The 11,667-nt window shown below is 51.5% G+C and overlaps 1 protein-coding gene across 1 annotated transcript; it reads right to left on the minus strand.

The window, feature by feature from the left end:
• Positions 1-513: 513 nt before the first annotated feature.
• On the minus strand, positions 514-7,082 carry CD40LG (CD40 ligand). Its single transcript, XM_014954999.1, has 6 exons — positions 6,873-7,082; positions 4,823-4,960; positions 3,941-3,986; positions 3,610-3,657; positions 3,250-3,312; positions 514-968 (listed from the first exon to the last, which is right to left on the minus strand). The coding sequence occupies exons 1-6, from the start codon at positions 7,026-7,028 to the stop codon at positions 598-600; spliced, it is 822 nt and encodes a 273-aa protein (XP_014810485.1). The 5' UTR covers positions 7,029-7,082; the 3' UTR covers positions 514-597.
• Between the last annotated feature and the right edge of the window lie 4,585 nt (positions 7,083-11,667).

Below are 11,667 nucleotides of genomic sequence, written 5' to 3' on the forward strand. Positions count from 1 at the left end.
GAGTTTCATAGCTAGAGAGAGGCACGGGTGGAAAAAAGGGGGTTCTCAAGATAAAGAAGACCGTTAGGGTGGCAACAATGCATCACCAGCAGCTATCATCTAAGGACAGTACTTGGTTGATTGATTCCTTTAGAGGAGACGTTCCTAAGCCGTTTAATGTTTTTCCGTTGGTGTTTTGTAAGCAGATTGGTACAGGAGATATGTATGAGCCTAGCTTGGCTGGAGCACCCTGAGCCATCCTACATTCTTAGGAAAGAAATGTTGATGGTAGAGTTTGCTAAATAAAGCTCTTGTGACATAACGGGGACATCCACCCTGCCAGGTGCGTGGGGAATGGTGGACCCAGCCACACAACACCAGCACGTACCAAACCCTTGGCAACGCAAGAAGAAAGCAAAGTGCAAACAACAACAGCTTCATACTTTGTTCCATTCGTGTTTTCAGGGCCCCTTGGCCCACATTAATAAATAACAAAATATACAAATTAAGAAACAAGAAAACCAAAGAGGCAGAGGAACATAAATACGGGAAACAGGGAAAGCTGCTTTGCTCAACAAAGTGGGGCTGGACCCCCAGCTCGGGGCAGCCCCCTCCTCACTACAGCTTGAAGATGCCAAAGTAGGTGCTGCCGTGGTTGTAGTTCACTCGCGTTGAGTCTGTCACGTTGACAAAGACCATGTCGCCTTCCCGGAGCTTGAAGACACCTCCCTCACGGATAGACTGAAGGTTGCAGCTAGATGTGGAGGTGCTGTATGTGTCTAGTCCCCTCATCAAGAGCCGGTCCTCCTCCATGGGGAGATACAAATAAATATAGAGGGTGAAGGGTGCTGAAGTCGCTGCCTTGGTGCAGAAGCTGACTTGTGAGTAGATGTAGTAGAGCCCTGCTTCCTTCACCTTCAGTTTCCCGTCCTGGTAGGATATCGATTTGTTGTTCATGGGGCCGTACATCGTCGTCTTCCACTCTAGCACTGTAGGGGGAAAGCATGGCAGATGAGCTGGGAGAAGGAGATTTTGGCAGGTTGATTTTGTGGGGAGACCCCATAGACGTTTGGCATCGCAGCCTCTGTCTGCTGCAGGGTGTGGGAGTGGGTCCTGCCCACCCCAGGACACATCCCCAGCCCAACAGGGTCCCCATCCCTGAGACCAGGACATGTTTAACTCCAGTTTCTGGTCACTGGCCTTGCCACTGTTGAATGGATTATGAGAGCAGAGGAGCATTTTACTTCCTTCGTCCAACCAAGTGGAAAAGTTTAGGGGGAAGATTGCACACAATTGCCACCATGGGCCAAACACCCCCATGTCACCCCCCTGTAGGGTTGCTATCTCTATGGCTTTTGGTAGCACAGCCTCCAAACCCTCAGAGCACTGCCAAAACACACTGCAGCTCCTGTCTTCAGAGGTACCCATCCCAGGGCACATAGCTTTTCTGAACTGGGTGCTTCCAAAGTCCACCTGGCCTCCTGAGAAGGCAAGACTTTGGCAAGGCAAATAACCATCTTTTGGTGCCTGGCAGGGAGCAGAGATGGAAGGGTTCTGGGTAGCAAGTTCTGCCTCCCACCGGCAGGACCACTGTCCAAGCAGACCTGCTTCTGACATGGCTTTTGGGGCACTATCAGTGTCATCAGAGCAGCTTGTAAACATGTACTCCTGCTGGAGCCGGTATAGATAAGCCAATACAGAGACCAGAAATCCATGGCCATGGGGGATGAGCTCAGCTATGACCTCCCGGAGGGATTTTGGACCTTCCTGAGACACCTGTGAGAGCATCAGGGGTGAGCAACCCAGCTCCATGGGGAATAACGGGTTTGACCATCCCAGCCCAGAGCCCTAATCCCCGCAGTGGGGTGGCACGGGTGGTCCTGGTGGAGCCATGCAGCCCGTGGTCCATCCCCAAGCATCCCGCAAGGAGGGTTCCTCTGCTCTCGACCGCCAAGGTGCAGAGCTGAGCTCCAGGCAGCTTGTTGCTCTTGGCGCAATTTCAGCCTCCTCTCTAGGCTCAGCAAGTGCTTAAGCAGGGGGTTTTAAAATGCAGCGAGTTTCTCACTCCTTTGATCTTATCTAACACTAAGCTTTCCACAGGTAGACTGAGCTCTGGGTGAAATGCTGCGTCAGAGATGGAAAGAGCAGTTGCTGATTACTGGCAGTTACTCCAGAATTAAATCAAACGTGCTCAGATTGCGAAATCCTTGCCAGATTTGAGTGATTGACCTTGCAAACTCTTACTCCCTTCGGTAATCCTTGCTCTTGCAGGATGTCCCTTAGCTCAGAGACATCCTTAGCTGGGGGATGGAGCTGCGAGAGCAGCCATGGTCTGGGCAGAGGGATGCACAAATGCAAATGGACTCAGGCGTTCCTCAACCACAGAATCATAGAATCGTCTAGGTTGGAAGGGACCTTTAAGATCATCTAGTCCAACCATCATAAACCTAACTCTGATAAAAAAACTATCACTAACCCATGTCTCTAAGCACCGTGTCAACCTGTCTTTTAAATACATCCAGGGATGGTGCCTCAACCACTTCCCTGGGCAGCCCATTCCAAGGCTTAATAACCCTTTCTGTGTAAAAATTATTCCTAATATCCAATCTGAGGCTCCCCTGGTGCAACTTGAGGCCATTTCCTCTTGTCCTGTTGCCTGTGACTTGGGAGAAGAGACCAATCCCCACCTCTCTACAACCTCCTTTCAAACCTTAAACGGTGGCCGTGGCTGTAAGTGCAACTTGCCTAAATCAGTTTGGAGCTATTTATGGTGCGACTGCAAAGTCACCAGCCAGCCCATATTGCTACCAGGACCAATGGTTAGATCAGCAGGTACAATGCCAGAGCTCTCCTGTGGCAACCACCTCGGCAAGGCCATGGCCAGGAGAGCAAAAGCGTTGCTTTTTGAGTCCCAAAGAAGCATGAGAGGTTGCCTGCCTTCAATATGAAGAGAAATACTTCTTCCCTCATTAAAAAAAAACAACATAAAGATTAAGCCATCATAGTGGGTTTCTAGGAAGGCACACGTAAGTCTACTGAGGACACCCAGCATGGGATGCCTGCAACCCGTGTGGCACAGGTTCACGTGGTGATGGGACCACTGGGAGGTTTGCTGTGCTTCGAGGACATGCTCTCACGTTGGAGTTGTGTTGTCCCTGTCCCTGCCCTCGCAGAGCCACAGAGCAGGACTGCTGGGTCTGGCCGGGGGACGCACACTGCCATTCCCCACTGGCTCCCTGGTCAAGGCAACGCCAAGAGGGTCTGTCTTACCTGAGACTGCCTTGTTGCTCTTCTGACCTGCCAGGTGGGCTGCGATCGGCTGCCTCTTCTCCGCTGCAATTTGGAAAGGTCGGTGTTATCGATGGCTTGGGACCCACCATCCCCTCCCAGCACCACAGCTCCTCTGCAGGGACCATGGCACCTCCCACCCCTCTCTGTCCTCTCTGGGACAAATCCAGCTCAGAGACACAGTCTCCAAAATACCCCCCCACCCCACCCCAGCTTTGAGTGAGGCAGGATCTGGCCTCTGCCCAGCAGAAACTCTCAGTCCCCTCTGAGGTGAAGCCCCCAGAGGTGACTGTGCCACCTTGCCCACTGTGGGAACAGGACCTGGATGTGCCCTCTCCTTACCTTCCACAGACGTCTCGTTCTTGTGCATCAAATGGGGATGCTCATGGCCTGCAACGTCAAAAGACCATGGATTTAGTTTTGGATTCATTTTCACCGACTTCAGGCAACAGGTCACCCAGAGCTGGGTGAGACAGCCATGCCCAGTGCCCCCCTCTGCCAGCCCCATGCCGTGCACAGTCCTACCCCCATGGGGATGCTCCAAACCCTGTCCCCCTGCCCCCCTGCCATGCCCTGGGGCACCGGTGGGTGTTGCAGAGTGAAGGAAACCCCTTCCCAGACCAAGCTACTCCTCCTGCCCCCCACAAACCACCAGTGGCACCTGGAAACTCACCTCTCTGCATTTCAAACTTGGGCTGCTCCTTGCTGGCTCCCCCATCCTGAAAAAAACACAGCAAAAACATATGTGTTATTTTTAAAGATGTACAAGTCAAGGATTTTGAAAGCCTCTGTGTGAAGGATGCTCTGGCCATCGCACAGGTTGGTGCTGCCAGCTCTCAGCAGAGGGTACCCTAACCCCCAGAGTCCTCCAGCACCTTCTACCAGCTGAGGCATCATGCACCAAAAACGAGGAAGAAATGTCCCTCTCCTGCCTGCTCTGACCAGCAACAGTCCCTCCTAAACAGTGAATTCAAGGGCTGGGCAGGTTGAGGGCACCTCATCCCTGGCTGGGCAGCCCTCAGCGGCACCAGAAGGACATTGCAGTGCAGGTTGGCTCTTCTGCACAGCATCCTCATCCTCCTCACCGGCGGCTGGGAGCCGTGCTGCCTGGCCAGAGCTTTGCACTGTCATCGACACCTGGGCAAAGGGGGCATAAAAGTGCTCCCAGGGGCAGGTGGCCACGAGCATCTTCCCAGCCATCCAGCACAAGGTGCCAGACAGCAGAAAATCAATGATTTTTAGATGGGGATCAGAGCACAGAGCCAGGGTGGCTGCAGATCCATCCCTCCCTCGGCAAAACCCCGAGCATCCCTTGGCCACAGCTGGACGTGCTCTGACCATTGAGAAAAAAATGGATGGAATTTTTCAATGGTATCAATACAGTGTAAAAGATACAGTGTAAAAAGAATATAGTGTAAAAACAGGCATGGGCTACACAGTGCCAGAGTAAAAGACACCCATGGTTTTAAAGAAAAGGTTGGGGTGAAGCTGTGTGTGCACCTGGGAGCCCCCCTCCACCTTTAAGAGTGTCTTTATCCACCCAGCAACCATGTACCTTGCACTGGAGATCCTGGAAGCCCTTTAAAATCTTTTCACAGTCCAGTAACGTCGACTTCTGACCTTCTGCTGTCTGACATTTCTGTACTTTCCTCAGGAAGATGTAATCTTCATTTAAACTCAACACCTCTTCCATCTGCCGGCGGGGGAGAGAAGAGAGGGTGAATGGGATGTTAGTGGGAAACCTACAATGGCTGGTAGAGGAGCCACGATAAATTGCAGCCTGGAGAGCTCAAGGTTGGTGGTTCAGCATCAGGATGAGCCGGGCAGAGACACTGCGGGTACCAAGCGCTCCCACCAGCCACCCGCCACAACATCTGCACCCTCATCCCCCAGGAATTGCACCCACGGGGCTGACCCTGCTTGGCCGGGTGAGAGGACCTCTGCTCAGCATCCCTTCCTATTTTCCATCACCCTTATCATGAATATAAATTTCCCACTCTGCCTTTTGCAGTAGGCAGGTGGCAAATATCCACCCCTTTGATCCACCAGGAATTGCACCCCCGGGGCTGACCCTGCTTGACCGGGTGAGAGGACCACTGCTGAGCATCCCTTCCTGTTTTCTATCACCCTTATCACGAATATAAATTTCCCACTCTGCCTTTTCCAGTAGGCAGGTGGCAAATATCCACCCCTTTGCATTTACAGACAGTGGTGGAGAAATCTCAGTGAGCAGCTTGTTGTTGCTGCCCCCCCCACCAGCCCCAGCAGGCAACTGGGGTGCCCACTCCTCCCCACGCTGGGTGGGTTTTCATTTTTCCAACTAACCTATTGACTAAAAGAGCTGCCAAGGGGCCAAAACGACTTGTGGGTTGGGGCTGAATCCTACCAAGAGCTTCAGTTTAAAAAAAACCAACCAGAAAGCCAAAAAAAAAGAATAAATTTATATATACACACATATACTGATTTTTGAAATTACACTCATTTTTTTGTAAAAACCTAACAGTTGGCTGAATGGTAAAGAGAAGTGCAGATGGGCATGAGGACACAGAGCCTGGCAGAGCGCTCAGCGCAGGCACCACTGGGGTGCAGAAGGTTGGGTTTGAAGCCGTCACATCTCCAAAGGCAGCTGAAATCCTCCTGCCACCTGGGACTGCTCCTCAGCTGCCTCTGATCCTCCACCACATCCCTTTTCAGCCCCATTTCACTCCACTCCCTCTGCTTGCCCTTTCGCCCTGGGCTGCAACCCCCCTACAGCAAAGTCCCCTTCCAGCTCCCTGACTTTGAACCCTGGACTAGCTCAGGATTGCTCTCCACCCTTGAAAATCCGCAGACACCCACTAAAATTTCAATATAAGTTGAGAAAACATGTTTAAAAATCAGTAATGAAGACCTTAGCACTGTATGAGGTAAGGAGAACTCATTCTGGGTCTCAGACACTTTTCATTTCTTTAGCCGGTAGAATTTTTGGTTTGGAGGAAAGTAGCTTTAGATCGGTGATTTTCAGCATTGTGGCAATCTCAAAAACAACATTTCAGCTTTTAATTTTGTTAGTAAATATTGTCCCACGTATGGGACAGGATCACTGATACTGTGTCACTCAAAAAAACCCAAAAGACTGAGATCCACTCTTTTTTTCCCGAAACAGAAAGGCAGCATCTGAAGTGAGATATTGGTCAAATTCACACTTGCAAATACTAAAAAAATAAAATAAATTCTGGACCCCACACCCTCACCACTAGTGTTACAGTGCTGCCAAGTGCTACGGCACCAAAAAAGCCACCGAGGAGCCTAAAATAGCTACTTATGTGTTTAAGCCACACTCTCCTCTCCCCGGACTGGCCATGGGCTGCCAGGCTTGCTATTAACGGCTCCTCTTGATGGATCCATTCTCATTTTGTTAGTGAAGGGAACAGATCCTCTTCCTCAGTGGCAAATTAAAGCAGAAGTGAGAATATGGCTGTAATAAATGCCGCTTGGGCATCCATGCAGCGGCCAGCATCATCTTCTACCAAGTTCATCCTTTTGGTGAGCACACCTCGCCGTGGCTGAAGGCAAACCGCGTTAGCAATCCGGCCGAGACCACCTTACTTCTCCACTTAACTTACCTTATCCATCTTCATGTGAAGATACAAGCAGAAGAGTACGGTCCCAATCATCTGTGCTACAATAAATACAGTGAGGAAGCCCATGAACATTTTCATGGTGCCGGGCGAGGTGCTGCCGATGGGTCGGGGCGTCGCGGGGCTGTAGGGTTCGTTCATCCTGCGGGCGCGTTGCTGGGGCTCCTTCAAATGTGCTGCTGGCAAGTAGCATGAGAACTGTTGCGCGAGCGCCCGCTGCTCAAGGGATACAGGTTGCAGCAACCTACACTTCCTGGAAAAAACTCTTCGTAGTGGGTAGGTTTGTTCACTACCGTCTCCCACAACAAAAAAAAAAAAGAGAAAAGGTTGCCTAGGCTTTCTTCTCTGGTGCACTTCCATGCTCTTTCTTACCGTTCTACCAGAAGCAGAGAGAGTTTCATATTCCATGTATTCATCGTTGCCCTTGAAACACTTCAGGCTGTGCCCCGATGTTTTTTTTTCCTGCTGGGGATGAAAGTTTCATGGCAACGTGTCTTAAAAGAAATGAAGACCACGAACACACGGACAGAGCTGCTGAGCAGCACTGTGGGCTGCCAGGGGCTGGGAAGTGTTCAGAAAGTCAGTGGTTTCTCAAAAGGGGAAGAAAGGCTTTTTGCCCCCTGTTTCCTTCATGAGGAGGATGACTTTGCAGTGAAGATGCTTGGCTGAGGCAGGCAGGTTGTGCTGGTTTCTGGCCTTCCCTTGGACCCCCGAGGAGAGAGGGAGTAGCCAGGATGATCTTGGAGAAAGGAGCATCTCTATGGGCACTGGAACCCTCATGGGGCACAGCTTTGATGCTCGGACAGCGGGACTTTGGGACTTGGTGCTTGGTCATCACTTTGGAGAGACAAGTTTTAAGCAGATTTCTTGGTACTGTAGTGAGATGCTGCCCCTCCACCCAAGGGCACAAGCCACCTCAAGCCCTGTCCCCACTTACCCATGTTACCCATATCTATATATTTAGGCATGAAAAGGGCTGTTAGGGATGGCAGGTGGGATGCTGGGCACTCCTGGCATCTGCTGACCTCCCAGTATCACCTCCATGCAACTTTGGCAACCTATGTCCCCTCTATGCAACTTTGGGCATCCCATGTCCCCTCTATGCCACCAAACCTCTCAAGCTGGCAGCAGAGAGGTGAGGTCCTGCCCCCAAGCTCTTCAGGCATCCAACACTCGTGTGGCCATGCACCACCGATAAAATAATTTCGGGTAAATGCAGAGGGGTCCTCACAGGTTAGAGCAAGGAACAAGCCTCCTTTTCTCCATGTAAAGAGGATAAATCTTGGTTTCTGCTGGGCTACAGAGGAGGAAGGCCAGGTTGCTGGTTTGAAGGCAGTCATCAAGCCATCATGTAAAAAGTTGTTTTGAAAGTAGCACGCTAAAAGCAAGGCTCTTATCAGATGCAGCAAATAAAGGGTTGGATCCTGCTAGAAGCAGCAGGGTGCTGAGCAGGGCGCTGCTCCCCAGCAGCCCCAGGAGAGGAGGGTTCTCAGCGCCTCGTCGGGGCTGCTCAGAGCCTTGCAGGATGGAGTCCAGCCTTTGCTTTTGCTGCCTACCCACTCTCTCGCATCCTGTCCTGTGTGGTTAGGGCGCTGCGAGCTGCAGATGCAGAAGCTGGTAACAAAGCACAAACATCTCTGCAGCCAACTCAAGAGTTTTGACCTGGGCAGGTCAACCCTCTTCCTAAATATAGCATCCAGATCGCAAACGTGGGGTGGCACCAGGGTCTTTGTGGGCAGCAATTCAGTGGCCGGGCAGAGGTCAGCCCATGGGCAAGGCCCTGACTGGTTCTCTGGAGTCACGTCACTGTCACGGGGACTCTCACCCCTCCATGTCAAGGATGTCTCCAGCTCACATGGCCAACATGCTTGCTGTCCAGCCCACCAGGGCTTTCCAGCCCCACCAGGAGCGTCCTCCTGGCAGCAGTGGGGTGATCCAAACAGTGATGGGGATGCACCGTGCTGGGTCACAAAAGGGGATGGATCCCCTCGGCATCACTGGGTTTTGGACCTGGTCCCTTGGTTTTGCAACCCTGCTGTGCTCAGGACCAAGCCCACACACAGCCTGCAGGCACCGCCAACCCACTGGTTTTAGTCCTTTTTATCTTGAAATTGGCATTCTCTTTGGAAAGACCAACCCTGGCCTCCTCACAGGGGTCTGGTCTGACACTGAGCTTCTACAGTGTCCCTGCCACAAGGAGCTTGCCACAGGCAGAAAGCTATTTTGTGGTGGACATCCCCAAGGACACCCCACACAGCTGAGGGCCACGAGACCACGGCGAGGATCTCCCCAGAGTCCTCGCCCCATGCCGCAGCCCCATGGTGCTCACCGGCATTTTCCAGGGCTCTTCAGAGTTTCCTCTAAATTTAACGTTAACGTTTGGGGGAAGTCTCTACATGAGAAACCAAATGACATGAGAAGTCATCACTCGATACTTTCCCCGAATCCTGAGTGTCAGGACTGAGAGGCAGCCGATAATGTGTGAAACCACAGCAATGAGTGATGCAGAGCGCAGCAAGCAGGTTTTTGCACAGCTATTCCTGAGCCTTGGCTGTCCCTGGCAGATGAGACTTCTTCAAAGCTGTTTCTGGATAGCCACCAGTCACTTGTTTCGCCGAAATGAGAAGAACCTGTAGGTAAAGCCGGAAACTCCGAGCGCGTCACCGGCTCCATCACACACACCTTGCTGGGGAGACTGGAGCTGACGACAACCTCAGAGGGGCTGCCAGGTTTGGCAAGGAAGATGGGGAAATGCTCCAGTTTTGGGTACCCAGCACAAAACATCACCAGAAGGTTAGCTGGCTTGTGCTGTAACCCAGGAAATTGAGAGTTGCTAGTCACCGGCACCCTGATGGGAGAAACCGGGTGGAAAATGTGACAGCAGGGATCCTGGCAGAGGTTCGTCAGCGGGGAGGGCAGGCTGGCAGCTCCTCTTCAGGAAACCATTGTTTCACGTTGGCAATCCAGCCCCTCACCACCACGGCTGATGGGGAGAAAGCCCTCAGGAGCCACCTTCTCCACCCCACGCCATCAGGTCCTGCAGCTGCTCCAGCTCAAGCCAGGAGTCAATGCCAGTAGCACCAGGTCTAGCAATAGGTACCAACCAAGCTCTGGGGAAGGCAGAGCCATCCCATGACAGAGCATCAGGCAAGGCAGAGCTGCCACATGGTGCTGGTTCTTGGGGACATGCTCTCTTGCCACCTTACTGCTTCACATGGGTGGTATAGATTGGGGGGGACACTCAAAGTCCTCAAAACCCATGTTATGCCATGTCAGGGCGAGGTAGCATCATGGTTGCACATTCTTGGACACTTGGCTGCTGTAGGAATATGGTGGGGGGCATAGCAGAGGGGGGAAGACAGCCTCAGGGAGAGAGAGGCATGGTCCAGAAGGATCATGGGCAACAAAGAGAGGACCCAACACCCGTGGGAAGAGTCTGCCTGCGTGGGATAACCCCAGAGAAGGTGAAGTCACACCTTCACCTGGTGATGAGCCCACCACTGAGAAACGAACGGGATTTTCTTTCACCTCCAAAACCCTCTGAACGTAACCATCCCCATCCACTCGTGAACCCAAACTGGCAGCGTTCCTCCAGCCAGCCAGCCCCCGGGTGAGACAATGGGAAAATGTGATCCATCGCTTGCATTCCTATTGACCTAGTTGCGGTATTTCCGCTGATCAGCAAATTGTCTCCACTTGTACTCGGCGCTCAGGGTTTTGTTTACCGAGAAAATATCCGGTTGCCTACCCCGGTGATCTGTCAAAGGCTGGGAGCATGTCTGAAGGCAGCAAGGTGAAAGCTGATGAGAAGAGAGTGAATTTTTTTTGGGTGCCCGCTGCGGTTTCGTGAGTAGTTCTTTAAAATGTGCTGCTCACCCCACATGCTCTTGACAATTAACAAAAGCTGGGTTCTGTGCAGTACTAAGAACAATACATTCAAAAAGAAGATTTTAAAAAAAACCAACCAGAAAGCCAAAAAAAAGAATAAATATATATATACACACATATACTGATTTTTGAAATTGCACTCATTTTTTGTAAAAACCTAACAGTTGGCTAAATGGTAAAGAGAAGTGCAGATGGGCATGAGGACACAGAGCCTGGCAGAGCGCTCAGCGCAGGCACCACTGGGGTGCAGAAGGTTGGGTTTGAAGCCGTCACATCTCCAAAGGCAGCTGAAATCCTCCTGCCACCTGGGACTGCTCCTCAGCTGCCTCTGATCCTCCACCACATCCCTTTTCAGCCCCATTTCACTCCACCGGGGACCCTCTGCTTGCCCTTTCACCCCGGGCTGCAACCCCCCTACAGCAAAGTCCCCTTCCAGCTCCCTGTCCCTCTGCTTGCCCTTTCGCCCTGGGCTGCAACCCCCCTACAGCAAAGTCCCCTTCCAGCTCCCTGACTTTGAACCCTGGACTAGCTCAGGATTGCTCTCCACCCTTGAAAATCCGCAGACACCCACTAAAATTTCAATATAAGTTGAGAAAACATGTTTAAAAATCAGTAATGAAGACCTTAGCACTGTATGAGGTAAGGAGAACTCATTCTGGGTCTCAGACACTTTTCATTTCTTTAGCCGGTAGAATTTTTGGTTTGGAGGAAAGTAGCTTTAGATCGGTGATTTTCAGCATTGTGGCAATCTCAAAAACAACATTTCAGCTTTTAATTTTGTTAGTAAATATTGTCCCACGTATGGGACAGGATCACTGATACTGTGTCACTCAAAAAAACCCAAAAGACTGAGATCCACTCTTTTTTTCCCGAAACAGAAAGGCAGCATCTG

This window comes from Calidris pugnax, unplaced genomic scaffold, assembly GCF_001431845.1.
Source record: "Calidris pugnax isolate Ruff unplaced genomic scaffold, ASM143184v1 scaffold38, whole genome shotgun sequence".
NCBI lineage: Eukaryota > Metazoa > Chordata > Aves > Charadriiformes > Scolopacidae > Calidris > Calidris pugnax.

What these genes read in the sequence shown, in the direction of transcription:
- CD40LG (XM_014954999.1), bottom strand. Translation starts at nt 7,028, where the DNA reads ATGAACGAACCCTACAGCCCCGCGACGCCCCGACCCATCGGCAGCACC. An exon ending in GAACGAGACGTCTGTGGAAG is followed by an intron (nt 3,313 to 3,609) that starts GTAAGGAGAGGG and finishes TCCAAATTGCAG; the next exon opens with CGGAGAAGAGGCAGCCGATC. An exon ending in GAGCAACAAGGCAGTCTCAG is followed by an intron (nt 969 to 3,249) that starts GTAAGACAGACC and finishes TTCCCCCTACAG; the next exon opens with TGCTAGAGTGGAAGACGACG.